The sequence below is a fragment of the Gopherus evgoodei genome, chromosome 9 (genome assembly GCF_007399415.2).
Source record: "Gopherus evgoodei ecotype Sinaloan lineage chromosome 9, rGopEvg1_v1.p, whole genome shotgun sequence".
Taxonomy (NCBI): Eukaryota; Metazoa; Chordata; order Testudines; family Testudinidae; genus Gopherus; species Gopherus evgoodei.
In genome coordinates this window covers 39,241,954-39,261,921 of record NC_044330.1, presented here as the reverse complement: position 1 = coordinate 39,261,921, position 19,968 = coordinate 39,241,954, and the positions used below count along the sequence as shown (strand labels likewise).

General features: G+C 39.6%; 1 protein-coding gene across 2 annotated transcripts in view; it reads right to left on the bottom strand.

Annotated features, from left to right (window-relative positions):
• Positions 1 to 309: 309 nt before the first annotated feature.
• Positions 310 to 19,968, bottom strand: part of EPHA4 (EPH receptor A4) — a 138,014-nt gene continuing 118,355 nt past the window's right edge. The window contains exons 12-18 of one of the 2 annotated variants that reach the window (XM_030575754.1): positions 16,043 to 16,104; positions 15,325 to 15,534; positions 12,607 to 12,756; positions 9,630 to 9,823; positions 7,028 to 7,183; positions 5,885 to 6,745; positions 310 to 2,836 (exon numbers count right to left, since the gene is read on the bottom strand). In XM_030575754.1, coding sequence (XP_030431614.1) covers positions 6,631 to 6,745; positions 7,028 to 7,183; positions 9,630 to 9,823; positions 12,607 to 12,756; positions 15,325 to 15,534; positions 16,043 to 16,104 — 887 coding nt within the window. In that variant the 3' untranslated portion in view covers positions 310 to 2,836; positions 5,885 to 6,630. Of the gene's footprint in view, positions 2,837 to 5,884; positions 6,746 to 6,999; positions 7,184 to 9,629; positions 9,824 to 12,606; positions 12,757 to 15,324; positions 15,535 to 16,042; positions 16,105 to 19,968 lie in introns of those variants that run through there. The other variant, XM_030575755.1, reaches the window with a different exon arrangement.

The following is a 19,968-nucleotide window of genomic DNA, read 5'->3' as shown; positions in this document are numbered from 1 at the left end:
TTCTGGAAACTGAAGTCTTAATCAACCTTAATAAGACCTCAAAATAAAATCTTTAATGACTGTCACACACACACACACACCCACATAAATATCACCTGGAATACACTGGTATCTGTGTAAGGAGGGGAGAATGGTGTACTTTAGTAAATGTCTGAATATTACGGCGTTAATATGATAAGAGTGCACTTCTGTCACAAATACTGCAGAGAAATAACCAGTTTGGGGGCAGGGAAGTTTTGTGCTATGCCAAGCGCATTGTCAGCAAATGATCAATCATAAACAGTAGCAATAATTAGCAATAGCCACATCTGAGGTTTGTACAGCAACTACTTTATTGTTTTCAAATGCAAACTTTTGCATTGTTTGCTATTTTACAATTTTACAAACTAGGTATAAAAGACCATAAATAAATGACATAAGTTATGTGTACCTAAAATTCATGGAGGGGGCGTGGGGGGCAATTACAAATTAAAATAGAAAATCTCTGTCTAACCCAGAGACTGTTCAAATTCATGAACCAAAAAATGTTGTTAGAATCTTTTTCTCAGTATGAACTAAATTATAATATGCCTCATACATTCTACTTTTAACCACAGTCCTTGCATATTCCAACATACTTGCAGTGATACAAAAAAATAAATGCACTCTCTCTTTATTTCTTTGATTAGTATTCAGGATTTTTTTTTCTGGTTATGAAAATGTCACATAAAAGAAAAATACTGCTTTTTAAGTCCTGTTTACTGGTTAAGTACCAGCTTTTTTTTTTTAATACATTTTTAAATACACAGATCCATCACAAAGTTAGTACAGCAAGAAACCTGGACGAACATCAACCGGCGGTGTGGTGAGCAGAACAATTTCTAAGAAAGGCTTGCCATGCTAGAGAGACTTGTTGATGACGTCTTCTGTAAAGAGGAAAAGATGGAAGCAAAATCTGTAGTAACTTGTTTACTTTTTAACCCAAGCTCTGTTTAGAACTGCAATTTGAATGTGCTGGCTTTGCAATGCACACTTCCACTCCCTGACTCCTTGATAGTGTTGTATGGTTTCTGCCTTCAGCACAACTACATGGGCTTTCCCCACATCTCAGCTATATTGATCTTTAATGTATGGTTCATGAGAGCATGTAATGTTATTTTAATAATGAAAATAAAGTGGCCAGGAGAGAAGGAGGAAATAGAAGTAACTTTGAGACATTTCTTTATGGCTCTATTCAGTGCGGCATGCTCTTTTAACGTGGCAACATTCATATTTTGTCTTGGTTTTTCCAATGCATGTTTGACTGATTGCTTGTCCCGTTATAGCTTGCTGTGCTGTACTGTGCTACCTCAGTAGACATCAGTCCTCTGCAACCAGAAAGAAGGTTGAGCATATCTGTTGCTGAATTCAAAATGTGGAATGGCAGCACATTTGCCAGACTCTAGCATACAGCTACACTCTAAGGATAATTTACAGTAAATAAACAGTGAATGCTCCACACTCAGTAAACTTTTCTAGGTCGTACTGATATTGTTAGCACTGGTCTTTGGGCCACAGAAATTACCTTGTACATTAATTCACCTATCCTTTGGCTATGGAGACTAGGAGCACGACAAACTTTTGCAACCCTTTTGTTAACAGCCGTAATCGTAAATGTCTCTTGCAATTTAATTTCCTTAAGTGTTGCTGGGAGAAAATGAAGTATTCGACTGTCAGCTACAGGACACATGGTTCTCACAGCTGGCACACTGAGCAATGTGCTTCTGTGAATGGATAAGAATTGCATATATTTGTTTGCATTCAACAAGTCTTTAAAATCTTATTTTTTCAGATAAAAAAGGCTACATAACAGTTCAGAGTTACCAGTGGATGGATACAGGCATCGTTGCCTGTCAACTTTTCATCAAGAAACTGTTTTTGATCGTGAACAGGTCTTGATAAGAACAAGTGATATTGATGGAAAGCTTTATCACCGTTATGGATCTTATTATTCATCACTCCACAACATAAGTGAAAGTGCCCCTGTTCTAGTCTGCAGAACCAGTCCTTAAGGTTAGTGTGGCAGCTATAAAATACATTTACAGATACAGAAATTTAAACTTTTTGTGTGTGTTTTCTTGCTACTGTTGCAGACATCATCTGCTGGGCTGTTTTCCATGTAATTCTGACTAGCGATGGATGGAATCCAGAGCTTCCAGAGATTCTTTCGGCATATTCACAGGCAGTTCTACACATGCAGCGACGCAGATGCACGAAAACACACGCGCACATTTGGAAGAGATAAGAAGTCTGTTACCCATTTTAAGAAAAAATATATATATTTATATCACTGCAATGGCACATTTTGTGTAAAATGTCACTTCAGCAATGTATATAGGCAGCTCATGTGAACTGGGTTCTGTGTCGTGCCATCTGACTTGGCGTCCATGGTAATACCTGTAGTGCTCTGTCACTTGCACTCAAACAAGATGCAGCAGTGACATGCAGAGGGTACGATGCAGGGGGATGGGGGGAGAATCAAAATATATAAATAAAACCATAAGAAGGAAGAAGAGGGTGAGGGGAAATCCCAGAAGTCTGAAGGGCTTTGATACAGTACATTCTTCAAATGACAACTGGAGAACAGATATTGAACTTTATAGTCTTTTTGTTTTGTTTCAATGCAAAGAGGGAAATTAAAAGTCCCCACTCTTCAGGGACTGATTCCACTTATTGAGTGTCTGTATTCCCCAGAATCAGTGCTGGTGAAGCAGGGCTTGTGGAATCTGGAAGGCTTCATGTCTGGTCTTTTGTTCTCCCATGGTCAATATGATCAATAGGAAAGGCTGTGAGGCCAATGAAGAAGAATCTATTTTCCCTGTAAAAAGGAAACAGGAACACATTAGACCAAATACAAATTCCTGGACAAACGCAGCTACAGCAGCACCTGGACAGCAGCCATTTGGATTTCCTAACAAAGTTGCCACTGCATTTACCCCTAGGTAATGAGGTTCCCTGCCCAAATAGGCAGGTGTGGGAATTGGCCAGTTTGCACAAGCCCACAACTGTTATTTTTTTTCCTTTTAAATTAAATACAGATAATAACCATACAAATGTAAGTGTGAAGGCAACATTCCGGTTCACTGAATAGTTTAAAGAAATAATGTAGGAAGAAAAGGTGCAGGATTTCCAGTTGACTGTGTTCTATCTTCACTGCTCAGAAATGGTAGTATTAATGGAAGTCCAACCACTAACAGTGCCTTCTGTTACCCAAAAGCATGTCATTGTGTCTTCCAGGAGCAGTAGAGTTAATCCCACAAATCATGGCGAGGTGTAAACAATAGAGAATCTCCAAAAGCAATGGAATGAACAATTCCCAGAGAGAGAGAGAGGTGTTGTAAATGGTTTATATTAGCAGGGGAACAGAGAACCACACCAAAGCCAACTGTGTATGTGCGCGTGTGTGTCAGCAGCAAGGATCAACACTGCATTTCCTCGTAGCCCTGACCCACTATGCCAATTCCACAGTGGCAAACAAAGGTGTGTTCAGGTGGTTATTATGAAGAACTGATGAAACCTGGACTTACTTGCAGGCAACGTAACTGGGTAACGTGGGTAGGTCCAACAGAATTAAAAACACTACCAGCAGGTGGGGAAAATGACTTCCAAATGAGACAAAGAGGGTTTTCTTTCAGAGTGGATGGAAAGTACAATTCACATTATATATGAAGAATTCCCACTGGAATTCAGGAGCATCTTCTTGGCTAAGTTAATGACAGTTTAGCCTGCCAATGACCAGTACAAAGATCAGCCTGTGCTTCTGTGTATGCAATTTTCTACTAAAAAAACACACACATGTTTAAAAATAAAGAAGCTCATGAATTTATCAGGTGAATTTTGTGAAGTGAACTTCTTTTGTATCCCTTTTTGCTAAGAAGCTTTCATTTCCCTTGCAGCATAATTGACACCCTGCAGTTTCCTAATGCAAATTCCTGAGTGGAATAATCATTTTTTAGTTAAGAAAAAACTCCATTTTCCATTTAAGTTCTCTTTCTACTACCCCTTCAGTTTTACACACACACACACACACCCCTACCTTTCCTCCAGTTAAAAACATGTTCATGTTCTTGCCCATTCACCACTCATTTGATCACAGTGAAGTTAATATGAGTGGCAGCACTGAAAATTTAGTTTCTGAACTGCCTTCACAATTTTCATATTAAAAAGAAAATATTGAAATACTCTGACCTTATTGTTACTAGCTGCCTACTACGTAACTCTCCAAATTGTCCAGAGAATTGGGTACATTTTTTTTTATTTAAAAGATAGCCTTGACTTTCTATAGCAGGTTTGCAGCAAGGGGAAGATAAATGTCTCTGAACTGAACAAAGGATATTTGCTGGCAAAGTACAAATGTCAGATCATTCAAATGAATCTCCAGGTCTTACATCTTCCAGCAAAATAATGTTAAAACATGATGGTCTAAGTACTTTTTTAAACAAATCTCAAATTCCTCCCAAATAGAAAAGCTCTTATGAGTAATGTTGCAAAAAGGTTTTTACTAAGTTGTGATGATTTTACAGGTCTCAAATTTAGGATCCCACATTCTGAACAACTTGCTTTCAGAATAAGCTGGGACTTGGGGATTGGGGAGAAAGCTAGTGGTTCAAATCAGCAAGTTATTGTTACAAGTGACAAAAAATAATGAGAATGACTTTGTTATAATGGCAAGTTTGACTTGTTCAATCAAGTCAACTGTTTTGGATTCAGAATAAATAGTGACTTTAAACTTCAACATATCAAACTCAGTCATTTTTTGAAGCTGCTGTCAGGTGTAGAGGTGGACCAAAAGCAACTGTGACCTGAGAGATGATCTCATCATTTTTGAAATGTGAAGTTCACCCTACTAAGACTCTGTCTGTTATTCACAAAACTTTGCAAAAATCAATGCTCAGTGGCATGAAAGTCCTCTTCTCTGCACCTCCACATCAAAGCACAAATGGGTCTACTATTCAGATACACTAAGGTCTGGCAAGGTACTATTGCTCTGGTAGTGTAAAGTGGCCTTAAACGGACTGTATGTGTAATTTATGCCCAATTTAAGGCCTCTTTACACCAACAGAACAGTGTTAATGGATCTTCATAAAAATAAAATTCAAGCCCAAATGCGTCTGGAGCTCTCTTGATCTCACCAAACTGAATCCCCACGTGATCAAATAAAAATGCAGGGATCTCCTAGACTAGAGTAACATTTTTGTTTGATGTGTACCCATCACTACACACTAGCTTACATGTGCAAAAGGAAGAAAAAATGCATGTATAATTCCATTTTACTCCATTCTTGGTCACATAACACCACAGATGTGACAGCAGAGACTGAACTTCAGCCTAAAAAGAAGGTCAGAGGGTTTGCTTTGATTGTTCTACCTAAGTAGGGTATATCATGTTTCCAAAGACCAAGGGAAATCTTATATCTGTGGTTCCCCTCTAATGGCACATTTACCAGTACTGGTGCTTTTAGGCATTAGTGCCTGTTTCTCTGTTTTCCCACCACTACTGCAGAGTCCAATCTTTCACCCACCAGTGAGAAATCAACAGGAACAGGGGTAGGCTCTTCATGATGAACTGTTCACCAACACCATCTACTTCCCATCATCTGTACACATTTCAACCCACAATTGAGCTTGCAAGTGAGACTAAGGTTTGGAACAGCCCAATTTCCATTGTCACTAAAGAGTGCATGCAACTGAATGTGACGCAGTAGGAACAGTTGAGCTTAGTCTGGCAAACTAGTAAAGGTTTATCCAAAACAGTCAGGAACCACAATCCTACATGCATTTTCTTCCACGCAGTATTTACAGGTAGTAGTATAGTTTGAAAAAATAAAAACACCAGGAATAGAAATGGAGGCTATACTTTCACTGACCTTTTCAGTGTTGCAAGAGCGATTGCTCCTTCAAAGGGGAAAGGGATGCGAGTCTGGAAGTTTCATAGTCAAGACTGTCACAGCTGACTGTCAGATGTTTGCAAAAGGTTTACAGATTTACAACTCAGTATGGCACAACAACAGCCAATAACAAATCCCCCCAGAAGTCTAGTTTTGTCCAGTAATCCTCAAGGTGGGTTATTCCCGATCTCACCCTGTAAATGGGTAAATCACTAACTGAGAGGCACTGATCAGCCGAACAATTTTCTCACTGAGGTTTCTGCACGGTATCAGTGACATGCTGAGTCTGCAGAAAATATCCTGGGGTAGATTCTTCATTCCAGTGAAAGATGCACAAGCATGGTTTATCCCACAAATAAAATACTGTGGTTCCAGGTCGTTGGAGGAAGGAAGAATAATTATTTTTTAAGCACAGTATCTGGCAGCAAACACAGCATCAAAACTTGAATGTGATGTTATATTTATATAGATACATGTATTTTACATATCCTTGATCAACAGAAGTATATTCCAAGAAACAATTTGTTCCAGGTCTGGTTTAAAATGACGGCTTGTCATTTTGATAGGACCCCCTCCCCACGGTTTCAGCAATCGGTACAGCAAGCAATGCTGCAGGTCTTTATTTCAAAGGGCAAGGAGACGAAGTAAAAAAAGTGCAGTTCTTCAATTAAAGTGCATGGATGAGGTAAACTAATTTCAAGAGTTTGAGTTTATTCAGTACTGGCTCAGACAGGAACCATTCTGCCGTGCATCTGTTGCATTTGGGTCCGCATTGCCTGGACGCTGCTCAAAATCTTGTTCTGGTGCGCAACGGTGGTAATCCCAATTCTCGTCAGATCACTGATTAAAACAAGAAAAGAAGCAGAGGGCTGAGAACGTGTGTTAAATGCTGACGCAAAGCAACATATGAGAGTCAACCACATGTAATACTGCAAAAGCAAGGCAGATGTATAGAAATGTTTAATTAAATAACTGAAGGCACTGTGGAGGCATTTTAAAGTTCTACTCCATCCAAATGAAAGGCATTCCATTCCTTTAATGAGTGTAATGATATGTTGCACAAAGCAAAAGAAGCCGATTAAATCCAGATTTACCAGTTTTTGTTATATGCTGAGTACTTACTCCTGGTTCATATGTACCACAGCCTCTAGGGTTGTATAGCCAGCAGCTGTGAAGTTATCCTTATATCGATCCATTTTAATGGCCTGAAGCCAATCTCCAACAGAAACAACGGCTGAGAATTCCGGAGAACTCGGATCCAACAGGGCAGTGTTTGGTCTAGGAGCAGAAAATACATGGACAGACAACAGGTATTAGCTGGTTAACAGAACAAAGTTTAAGCTCTGCAATGATTACGCTGGGACTAGGCAAAACAGACGATTAGTTCAAACAAGGGAAGCATGGTGCCTGTAACTAGGAAAAATTGGGGCTCATGCACTATAAAATGTAACCAATGACAAATTCAGCAACCGTATAAAAACAGGCCAATTGTCCCCATGAATAAATTTGATTCCAGGTGTCTATAGTTACCTTCAGTTGTCAATCAAATCATTGTGCCTTTTATAGTTTGAGCCCCAGATGCAACAAGGTTCATCGAAAACACTTTGTGCTCAGCAAACCATGAGGTCCTGAATGCTGCAACATGTTCAGGCTACTGTGTCTGTATCCTGCATACAGCAATTCAAGCACTTGCCAAATTTGCTTATGTCACACCTCAGTTCAGCAACTATAGAAACACTACTGAAGTATGAGCAGAGGAACTGTGAGCTCAGAACCTGCCAGACTGGATTGGAGCTCAAACCTCAGGGAGAGTTCAGCTCAGGCAGGTTTCTAGCCAGGTTTGCAAGCAGGCTCCGTGCGTTCAAACAAACTCAGGACAGCCGGGAGTTAATCCCCTCTTTAATCAATCCATTCCTGATCAGCACGTGTGCAGGGATTGGTGGGAATAATGGTAGCTTTGATCTTTGTTTGCTCTGTGGAATGTGCTTCTTATTTTCCATTGTAGAGATTCTGGAATAATTATTTTAACAAATTCGGTGCCTATTTAATAGCTCATTTATTATTTTATGTATTTTGAAAATTGCAATGTTTTTCATTAAGCCACTGTAAATTACTACCATAGATCTAAACAAAGCAAATGCCATCTTGAGCATTTATTTTAAAATGCATAGCATCAAAGACTTGTTCTGCAATGCTGTTATATATTGTCTAGAGGGATTGGGTTCACATTGGTAGCACTTAACACAACATTCACCCATACTTTCTTGCAGTCTGTTCAGTGCCCCTTTTCATATTACATATAATGCATACACAACAATTTGCAGTCTATTATTAGGGTCACTATATAAAGGCATACACATATGTTTGTTCGGATTTCATGCTCCAAGGAAAAGAAGTCTACAAATGGGATTTGGACACAGGGAAAAGGGACACACAACAGGCTGTAAACTATTGTAATAACTAAATGTAGTCAAAGATATGTTATCTGTGAGCTGGAATCAAATCAAGTTGGAGGAGATTAAACAGTTGGTATTATGACTTTCTCGTTCTTAAATTATTTAAACCACAGAGGTGGATACACACGCCAGGCTACAGCTGCAATTAGGGCAATCTGGAGGAAGTGTGGTGATAGTGGCCTCAGAGGGCTAATAACCTGTCTTTGGTAATGTAAATGGTAAGCAATAGTCACCGAGGGATCCACTAGTTTAAAAGTGAAAAACAGCTTTTTCCATTATGCTGGCCTGCCAGCGGCTGAATCAGGAACTGTCTGGCCTCTGTTATTGCTCCACTGATTCCGGGAGACTTATTCCAGGCAGCATAGAGAATATATATCTTATTTCCTTTCTGTTCAGGGATCGGATCATGTTTAGGATTTTTTTTCCTCCACCCTCCTTCTCTGCTAATTTTCTTCTCCCTCCAGACCCTTCCACTTATTCATTTCAAGCAGACTTAATTTTGCTTTAAAACCAGACAAACACATTCCCAAATAAAGGTCCAGATCCTCCGCTGGTGTTAATTGGTGAAATTCCATTGATTTCAAGAGTTCCACTGATTTGCACCACCTGAATATCTGGCCCAAAATAATGATCTCTTTAACAGCTTTGAAATTTTCTTTGCAACGTGACACAGGATCAGTACAGACATGAAACTTTGTCTTGCCACAAAATCAAATTCAAATTCACATAATAATTAATCCACACCTTTGCTGTGCCCACAAGGCTTTGGCTGTAATGCTGTAATGCTCATTTGCAAATCCTATCTAGGGTTTATAAAACTTGATGATGTACTTTTTTCTTTAGCAAACCAGGTCACTCCTACTAGTTACATTGCACTGAAGCAGACCCCTTCAGGATCTTTTATTGAAAAAAAGAGAGACTCAGCATGTCTTGTTTTGTCAAGAAAACATCACTTAATTGCATCAGATCTTTTCAAAGCCACCCTTAAATCTATGTTATAAAAATATTCGGACCTGGTAGGATAAACCAATTGCTTTCCTTATTCAGTTTCTGCTTTCACAGAGCCAGGAGCATCTGGGCCCCACAGTCGGATGGAATGTCAGAATAACCCCAATGGGAAACAATCTTCCGCTGGATAAAAAAGGCTGTGCAGTCTAGCAAGCACTGTGAGGCATGCCTTCATGTGAGCACAGTTTAGGTGAGTTACAGCTTGCCTGTCACCTCTAATGTATTCCCTCATAGATCACCATTAAAAAAGCACAGCTGACCTGGAGTTCTCGGTGCCTGTCCTCTTCAAACTGTTTGGGTTGCGAATGAGTTTGTCCAGCATGTTGACAATCTGTCCGAATTTAGGCCTGTCGCTGCGTTCCTTCTGCCAGCAGTCCAGCATCAGCTGATGGAGAGCGATGGGGCAGTCCATTGGGGGTGGCAGGCGATACCCTTCCTCAATGGCTTTAATAACCTACCCACAGCACCATTAAAGAACAGTTAAAGAGCTTCACAGACTGTAGCTGTGTATAAACCATTCTAGGTTGACCGTAAGCATGGAAACAAACCCACAACAAAATGAAACAATGTGGAAAATAAAATTCAAACTCAAGCCGCTGTTGAGGCCTACCTACTCTCACCATTTCCTTTTGCGAATTCAGAAATTAATTAAGGTTTAAAACCAGAGGAGATGAGCACATTTAGGGAACATCTATGGTGCAGGGAAGACAATCACATGCATTTCAAGCTCATGAGTGGGGATAAATATCATAAACATTTGTTGCATTAGGTATGGCTTCCGAAGCACACGTCTTCAAAGATTCTGCCCATTGACGAGCCACACACAAAAATAACACAGATGAGGATCACTGTTTTCCTGAAATACAGTGGGGCCAGAGTTAAACTGCTGGTCATCTTGGATAGGGGTGAGGAGGCGCAATGCCAGAGCAAGAATCCTGCAGGAATTTCAGCCAGTTCTGAGGACTGCACCTCAGCGCCAGAGCTCCCTTCACGCTGTCTCAGGGTGCAGCCTGTGCTCTCCCTCCTCTTGAGCTAGCTCAGCTCCACTAGCAGTGCAATCTAGCACAGGGCCTGTGCTCTCTCCTCGGTTGAGACTGGTTGATATTCAAAGGGGAGGAGGAGTCTCCTTCCATCCTCTTCCTCCCCTTGCACATTCCCACCTGGACAGTCACAATCTGGCCTATTGTGTCAGTTAACGTGTGCAGCTTACTTGTAACTATTAACAGCATGCAACCTGATCCAAAGCTTGACTCTATGCAACTACCTCACACCCTCTGTACATATAGCTCATTACTATCCGAGGGTAGTATGGCAATCTATGCGGTCATTCCAATCTATGCGTTCTTAAGAGATGGTACCCACATCACAGCCCTTTCCCCCATCACAGCTGGAACTATTGGACACCCTTGTTGGCAGACTTAGCAGAGAACAAAGATCAATAGTCAATGAATCAATACTCCAGTAGACTGAATTATGCTGTTACCCCTAGAGCTGGTCTCCAGAACAGTGGCTAAGACACGATGCCTGACAGTCTGGAGATGCTTGCACTGCCTCTGACCATTTAGAGAATAAGGAGAACTAGTGTTGCCTGGGCAGTCAATCTAGTACTTTTCACAAACCATTCATCACCACTGCATTGTCTTTCTTTGCCTATGTAATTCTCTATGTATGAAGTGAGCTGCACAACACTTTTTCCTTTAGGAGCCACAGACAATACCATAGCTACCTCACCAGTTTTTGGATCTATCTTGACCCATCAGACAGGGAAGGCATCTGGAAACCCACTTCTGTATTGCTCTGAATTACCTATTATTGCTAACGAATGTGTTTCCAAGGTGCATCTGGTGCTTTGTTTTCTTGTAAAGCCTTGATGACTTCCTGTTGATACAGGAGGGCAAGGCAGGGTGCCAGAGGAGATATCCACATCAGAAGGAAATGTAATTAAATTCCCTTTTTTAGATTAAATGCCATCCACATGTAAATGCTCTTTGAAAATGTTCAGCTCCATATAAGAAAGTGGATGATTTGTAAAATGTTATTTAACTTTCCACCTTTGACTCCATAAGCATATATTCTGGTTAACTTTTTATCCACTCATTTATTTGCTTATAAAACCCTTGGGAAAGGGATTCTAGCCAGCCCATGTATTATTTTCACAGGAAATATTTGTTTTATTGAGTAAAAATTCTATTAGTGCAGACCCTTATTAGTATTATTATTAAAAACTCTTCTGAAATAACAGTCATCGTGTGTACTCCCCTTTGGAATAGGATGAAGTAGTCCAGATGGTACTGTTAAAAGGGACTTGCATAATTTAAGAACAATCATTTAGTGAAGCTGTTTTTTAATGTCCTCTTGGGGCAACTATTCCATTGTCAAGGGATGCTTTGAGTGATAATCACCGTTATACCTTGCATGCATTGTTCTGAATATTGTAAAAGAAATAAAATTGTATGAACAATACTAATAATTTCAAGTATACTAGGGTTTGGGAAATTAACTCTTAATGGGAAGCCCCATAAATTCAAGTGTTTTTTCCCCAGTAACCCTCAGTGAAGTTTAATATTAATATTCACATTGTCCTTCTCTTTTTAACATAATTATTTCTGAAATATTTTAAATGAGAATTTATGAACATTTCAGCTCCATTCCTCACTCTTCTATTTCCTTTAAAACTGTTAATAATTTTTTTCTAGAAATCATAACACATTGCAGAAAGTATAGAAGTAAGAGCAATACACAACATGTAGACTCTGATTCAAGAAAACGTTTAAGCACACACTTCACGTTAAACATGCGGCTAAGTCCTATTGACTTTTAATGGGACTTAAAAACTTGCTTAAGTGCTTTTCTGCATAGGGATCCTTTTTTTGGATCATGATCATTGTGTTTTCTGGAATTCACCTAATCAATGGGTTCAGAAGAGTGTCTCATCTAAGTCTACAAGCTCAACTTCATATAACACTTGCAATAGATGCACAAATAGATCAATTACAGGTCACTTGTGGATGCAGGATACCAGACATGATGAAGCAAGGTCTGATCCAAAATGGAAAATTTTATATAAGGGTCTGATCTTGCAAAGGGAAACATGTGGGCAAGGGAGTCCATCCATGCTACTCCTTTTGCAAAATTTGGGCCTAACACATCACCACCACACTGGGATTGCGAGGAAAGAAGAAAAAAATGAAATGAAGAGGAAGAAAAAAAATAAAACAACACCATAAAGGAACTCACATCTTGATTGGACATATCCCAATAAGGTCTCTCTCCATATGACATCACTTCCCACATTACAATGCCATAGCTCCACACATCACTAGCTGATGTAAATTTACGATAGGCAATTGCTTCTGGTGCAGTCCACCTGATAGGAATTTTGCCACCCTGTTAAAAACAGAAGTAGACAGAGGCTGGTAAGCTACTAGACTGACACTTCATGTGGATGTCACTGTGCTATGTCACTGGCTTTCAAAACTGCAAGACAGAGCGCTGGAGACAGATGCCATCCATCTGTTTTCTTTAGTCACAGGGATGCAAATAAGTAAATTGTTAAATGTATTTTTATCAGCCCACTGCCAGATTTCTGCTTAGGGCTACAGTGAGCATGGGAAAAAGCTATATACAGGAGTTTATAAAGGCATATATTAGAGGATTAGTATACAAAACAAATAAGTACACACTGTTAGTGCAAGGGCTTGACTATTTTCTTGCTTGCCTGTCTGACCTACTTGTCCCATGTCCAACAAAGTGTGGTTATAGACTCCCCACCCCCCCAGAACAGCAAAATAATGAGAAGATCATCGGGGAAGCTGTATGAAATACTGTGCTTTTCCCTCTGGACGATATCCCGTACATAACTCAGAAGTAGAGTAAATCAGCTTTCAGGCTCCTACAGTCAGTATAGGAACAGTTAAGTATAGTATCATGTAACAGGACCACTTCTGATACCAGCAAACTTTGGGGAGAGCTTTTTTTAATTGCATTTTTTGACACGCACAAATAAAAAGGCTCGGGCACCTGAATTAGGCCATTGGGGTTAGTTAATGTTTTAAAAAGAACTCCATCCCATTTATCTGATTTTGCCTCAAGTGATGCTGTGCCAGAGATTTCTCCTTTTGTTTATGCTAATGCACAAGGTGTTTTTAATTGAGCTTTAGGTTTCCTGCAGTCTCATCTGGGAACACTACTGAAAGTTGAACAAAGATGTTTTTTCTTCTTTGTTATAATTTATGTTGTTGAGTTTCTTTTTCTTTGCATTTTATAGACACACCTTTTGTTCCTAACTGCTTGTCCTTTGTGTCTGTTTACCTGGATGATAGTTTATTGTCCATTGTGTGTCTGTAGTGTTTAATATGGGGCTCTTCCAGACCCCATGGAAAGCAATGGGAGTCTTTCCACTGACTTCAAAGGGCTTTAGATAAGACCCTGTGTGAATGCATATATGCATTAGTATGTCTTTTTTGTCTGTGACTACAGCTTTAAGATGCTTTCACTTCAATGAGTTAGAATCCTGATGGGGAATAGAACAGACAATTATGTTAAGATAGGACAAGTGCTTTACAAAAAAAAAAAGCACTTCACTGTATTATCTGTGACTGTGAAGCAAACTCCCTTCTTCTGTCAAACACAGATGTATGGACACAGCTTATATGCGCTTGTTATTTTAAAAATTGTCAGTAAAGCTCAACATTTTTTTAAGCTGATCGAGTACAGTGGAGCTCATCCAAATGTTCCCGGCACTTCATTACTGATACTAAAAGAAGACAATGTACTGTAATGCAAATTACATTGATTCACTGCAGTTTGCTCAGAGAAAACAGAGTACTATATTTGTACTCCCTAAATTCAAAGGGAAGCTTTTCAGTAGTTTCTGTCTTGCCCTGGTATATTTGTCTATACTTTTATTTGGTTGAATACAGCTTTGCAGATTTCTGTTTCAGCCCCCCGCTCTCAGCACCCTTATTAGTGGGAAATACCAGGGTTGGCCAACATTTAATACTACAATACTACATAAGTCTATTTTTCCTCATAATGAACTGTGAATTCATTAAAGGATGAGTATAGGGATTAAACCACAAAAATTGAATACTGTAGACAATCTCTGCACTCAGGAGAACAGATGGAGAATGGCAGATATTTAAAAATGCAACAAGCAGCAATTAAAAAAAGACTTTATAAAATCTCTAACTTTTGCCTGGTGAATCTTAATTTCAAAGGTGTTGGTAATGGCAGAATATTGCTGGTAAGCAGCAGTGTTGGTATCGTTACATGCAGAATACTAAAACTAGGATAGCAAAATTAGTAGCACTATGCTGCTAAAATTCGAATGGTATTACATATCTACCCCCACTTTTTCATATTTAAATATTAATTTGCATATTATTAATAATGAACAGAAAATCTTCATTGTGTAAATGGTCTTTGTAATTTATCAGGCATCTATAGCATAAACTGCTTAGGTGTTGGACATCTTGAGAAGTTCTTTAATCACAATTAGAACAGAATCACAGAATCTATTTTAGGGGCATGAAGAGGCCATCCACATCATCTAGGCCCAGATTCTGCAAACATTTAAGTGCATACCTATATATGCACACATGAGTAGTTCCACTAAATTCAGTGGGACTATCCACATGCACAAAATTAAGCACTTGCATAAACATTTGCAGGAGTAGGACCCAAAACCCTAATTCCTGGTCTCACGCTCCTGTCACCATCTCCTAGTACACTGAAGGCAAGAAAATGGGCTGGAACCTAACAGAGGTATATTGATGTACCTACATTGAAATTAATGGATCTACAATGATTTTCACTGGCTGAGATCCTGGCCCAATGTACACTTTTATGTAATGAAACAGGTTTTCACGTGTGCCTGAGATTATTTAAAAACAAAACAAAAAAGAAAAAAACAAAACCACTTTGTAGGGAAGAAAAGGCCCTTTCCTGCCTTACCCTAGTGGTATAGGCTGCTTCAGGATCATCTTCCAGGACACGGGACATGCCAAAGTCAGACACCTTGCAGACCAAGTTGCTGTTGACTAATATATTTCGGGCAGCTAGATCCCGATGCACATAGCTCATGTCAGACAGATACTTCATTCCAGAGCCAATGCCACGAAGCATTCCCACCAACTGGATTACTGTAAATCTGCCATCATTTTTCTGTAGATGAGGAAGGGAGGTGGGAAAAAAATCACATAGCATTAAGTTAAAAGCTACATTACTGCCACAGCTGAAGCTGGCAAAGAGCACACCTCTACATCTTCATCTTGTTTGAAATGAAATGCAATGTTATTTCCTCACCTTCCTGACTAGTGTCTATAATTCACCAGTAAAGTACAAACCCAGAGGTTTTGTCATTGCTTCCTGTGATGTATAGAATATATCCAGTTTTAATGAATCTGCAGCATTGCAAGGCTTTCAAAAAATGGAATAAATCAAAACTGCTCCCTATTAAACATGGATTATTTAAGAGCCTACATTTCAAATGTTACATCTACTCTGTATCTCCTCGCCAGCTAGATAAAGATATTAAAAAGCATTTCCCAAGTACAAACATTCTTAGGTTTATATTCTTTATATCCCTCCACCAACTAGAACAAGAAACAGGAATCAAAGTGTGTTTCCCTGTGTAAAACCTCTTTGGGTTTATTATAAAGCAATCACCTACCCTGAGGAAGGCATCCAAGGAACCATTCTCCATGTACTCAGTTATGATCATTACCGGTTTACCTAGAGTTTGCAGAAAGAAAAACACAATTCCTTGATGAACACCGATGTTAATGAGATAAAAATGGGTTGCACATGATTTTACTGCCAAGACACCTGTCTTGCACAATCTAATTTAATTTAAAAAGCGTCAAGCTTATGCCTCAGCTGTAGGGATCTGGAAAATAAATATTATGGGACAATAATGGAAGGTTAACCCTTTGGGTGACTTGTTGACAAGGTCTTTAACTAAAGAGGCCTCGGGTCTCCAGGGAACCTATGAATGGATACTTGCTTGCTAAAGAAGTAGAAGGGAGGAGGAACCAGATAGAGTTGTTCAAACTTGAAAAATTGTTGGGATAATTAAATTCTTTGCTAGAATATGCATTTTCTTTTAGAGGGAGTCTCAGTGAGCACTTGGATCCTTTTTCTTCTTTTGAAAAATCAAAGCTTCAGGGGAGTGAAAGCTGTCAGCAGCTAAAAGATATTCAGGTGCAGCTTGAGATTTGAGCATGCAAAATATAAACTTTCTCAGTCCGGAACCTGTATCCTGTATGTCTCACTATTTCTAAATGAGCTCTCTCCATTTCCCACATAAAATGAACGATTCAATGAATTGTGTCAAATATGGGGTCAAATGCAGTAGCAGCACTCATCTTTCCATACTGCAATAAGGAAAAGCTAACTTTAAGAAATGTAAAAAGAAATATTGGGTTACTGACATAGAATGGTGACTAAAAAAAATGGCCTATCTCATAATAATAATAATAATAATAATGAATAAACATGCACATATAGAAAGAATACCTGACATACAAAGTTATATGGCTCTGATCCTGCAGGTGAGAAACCTCAAATGATTTCAATGGATTAAGCACACATCATGTTCAGACTCTGTGTTTGAAGGATTGAGGCCAATCTAATTACTCCTGTTTTAAAAATGACCAATGAGAGCCATACAGGGCCGGCTCTAGGCATCAGCGTTCCAAGCACGTGCTTGGGGCGGCACTTTTCAAGGGGCGGCACTCCATTTTTGGGGTTTTTTTTTGTTTCAGAAGTGGCACTCCCTCCCCCCCCCCCTTTTTTTTTTTTTTTTGCTTGGGGCGGCAAAAAACCTGGAGCTGGCCCTGGAGGCATAAAGAGATTAAGTGATTGCCAAGCGCAGTCCCATGAGAGGCTGTGTGAATTCTACAAGGAGTTCAGCTCCCTCAACCCCAACCGAAGTCAGAGACTTGGTATTGTTCAGCTCCTTGGAGGGTGGCAGTCAGAAACAGAAACCAGGATTGCTGCCTCTCTGCTCTAGTCGGTAGACAACACTGCTTCTTCCTTCAAAAAAAAAAAAATTCCTGTCCCTGAGAACATTTACTTTTGTTTTCATACTGATAGGAACTGCTTCGAAAAAGGGAATTTTATAGGGAGAGAGGGTTCAACCAACCTGTGACCTAAACTGCAGATGCCTTCAATATAAAGATAGAGCTGAACTGGCAAAAATGCACAACTTTTCCTTGCTCCATTCACCAGCAGTATCTGCTCAGAACAATCGACTATTAAAACTGGCCATCTGTGAAATATTTTAGCACTGAAAAGCTCCCATAATTATTTCTACATCAGTGCATTTTTCACTCAAGAGAACGCTTCCCCCTTGTAATTCTGCCAGAAGTATGAAAAATCCTCACCCGAGCGCTGTAGCTAGGCTGACCTCCCACCCTCCACCCATGTAAACGGTGCTAGGTGATGCAAGAATGCTTTCAGCAATCTGGCTAACGGTGTTTCTACAGCATGGAGAAACCCCCTTCCTTTGATGCGTCTGCACTGCAAAACTTCAGCACCATAATTATGCCACTAAAGTCCCTGTTAACATAGATGCAGCCTCCAATTCCTGATTCTCCTACCATTTTAGCCAATACCCAAAACTCTCATTATCATAATCACATGCCACCTTTGCTCATGTAGACCAACATGCATTTGAAATTGTAATCAGGCAGCTGGATACCTACTCAGCTGATTTGCATGAACAAAGGTAAGCCTTGAGCAAAACATTTATGTGTGTGTGATCTTAAAAGCCTTGGCTGAATATTTGCATTCTTACAGGAAAAGGCTGGGATAAGATTATCACTCCCCCTCCTTCTCCATACAGGAAAATTCACCTATCTGAGCATTCATCAGTAATGGAAACCATTCTAATCCAATCTGCATATTTCCCCATTTCATTTACCCTTTGCAACTGTGACCGGTCATTTGACAGAACAAATACATCTAAATGAGTTTTAATTAACCTCCCTCAATCAAAATACACTTTGTCAATTTAAAAGAAAGGGAGACTCTCTTTCAGTGCATTAACACATAATTCCATTACTCAGGCGCTGCTTGAGTAGTGGGAGGGGGTGAGAGAGCCTGGGGAGGGAGCAAGTTACCATCATCTAGTCAATTATAAAAGTATTTGACTAACAGCCAATAATGCATTCGTACTTTCCTGCTTCCTCTCTTCCAACACTCCACCTCCACAATTCATCTTGCACTTTAGTTTTCAGTTTATTAAATGCATTCATTGATCACAATGTTCAGAAAACCTACAAGAGGAATTGAGATGAATGTCTTCTTAAGGAGCCCTGTTTACCAAACAGCAACAGCTTTGAGGTGCCCGAGCTGGCTGGTAGCAGAAGCGCTGCTTTCTGGGAGCCAGATGACAGGACACACTGGGGTCAGCCTACCACCTCCTCAATGAAAATGTTAAATCACTTTAATTCGGTGAGAACTGCGTTATGCAAATGCCTCCAGTCATTTATAACTGTTACAGCTGTACTAGCTAAGGGGTTTTAGAGCCTTGGGATTCCAATACAAAGATCCCCCTGTTGCTTCTCTTTTTTCCAGAAGTGCTATGAAAATCAGTTTGCAGCAAACATGTCACCACCTACTCAGAAACGCCCCCCCCCCTTTTAAAGGGAAGAAACCTGCAAAGGTATTTAATTATAATATTATCTTTTAATTAAAGTACTCAGACACTTAGCAAGGCCTTATAAGCCATAGGCAATAGCAATCTGAATAACCTTTTTTTCCTTGTGGAACCTCTATTTAAAAGAAAACAATAATATTCTAAACTAATATTTCCAGCCACAGCAAATATCCTGCACCTTAAAAGGGGGAATTCAAGGATATTAAAGGGAGAGACTTTCAAAGGCACAAATGGGAGAGTTAGGAATCCAACTCCCATTTGACATTCCAGAGGGGATGGGTGTCTAACTGAGATCTTCCCTAAATGACATATTCTTATTGTCACCGATTTTTTCCCACCCTTTAGCTCATTTCTAAAGTTAGTTCATTAAAAATTATGGGCTCTCCACTCTCACTTTAATCAGCCACTTTATTTCAATATCCAGAGATCTTTTTAATTAAATGCCATGCATTCTCATTGCTATGTGAAGGGTTAAATGCACAAACCCCATCCACTCACAACAATGGATGCAGAGGGTTCGTTCTGCTACTACACCGCACTGAAAATGAACCCTTAAATTTAAGGAATCCTCTACTTTTACCACTCTGCAGATTGTTCTGCAGCTATTCTATGCATTGTATTTGGAGCACAGCCATCTTAAACAGTAACTGTTTCCACTACACAGTCTCAGTGGTGCTTTATGAGTCAGACCCACATGGGTCTCGCAGGTGTATTTCAGTTCTGGCTTGGAAACGGCATCAGTTGAGCTTTGTCGTATTCTTATTGAGACAGAATTCAAATACTAAGTGAATGTTAACAGGTTTTAAACAAAATGATTGACAAGGTGTTACTGTAAATGGAGGCAAAGCTATCAGAGTCATAAATCAGAGACAGCATATATGCAAATCATACCAAAATAAAGACTACTTTATTTCAAAGACCTGCTCCTCACAGAT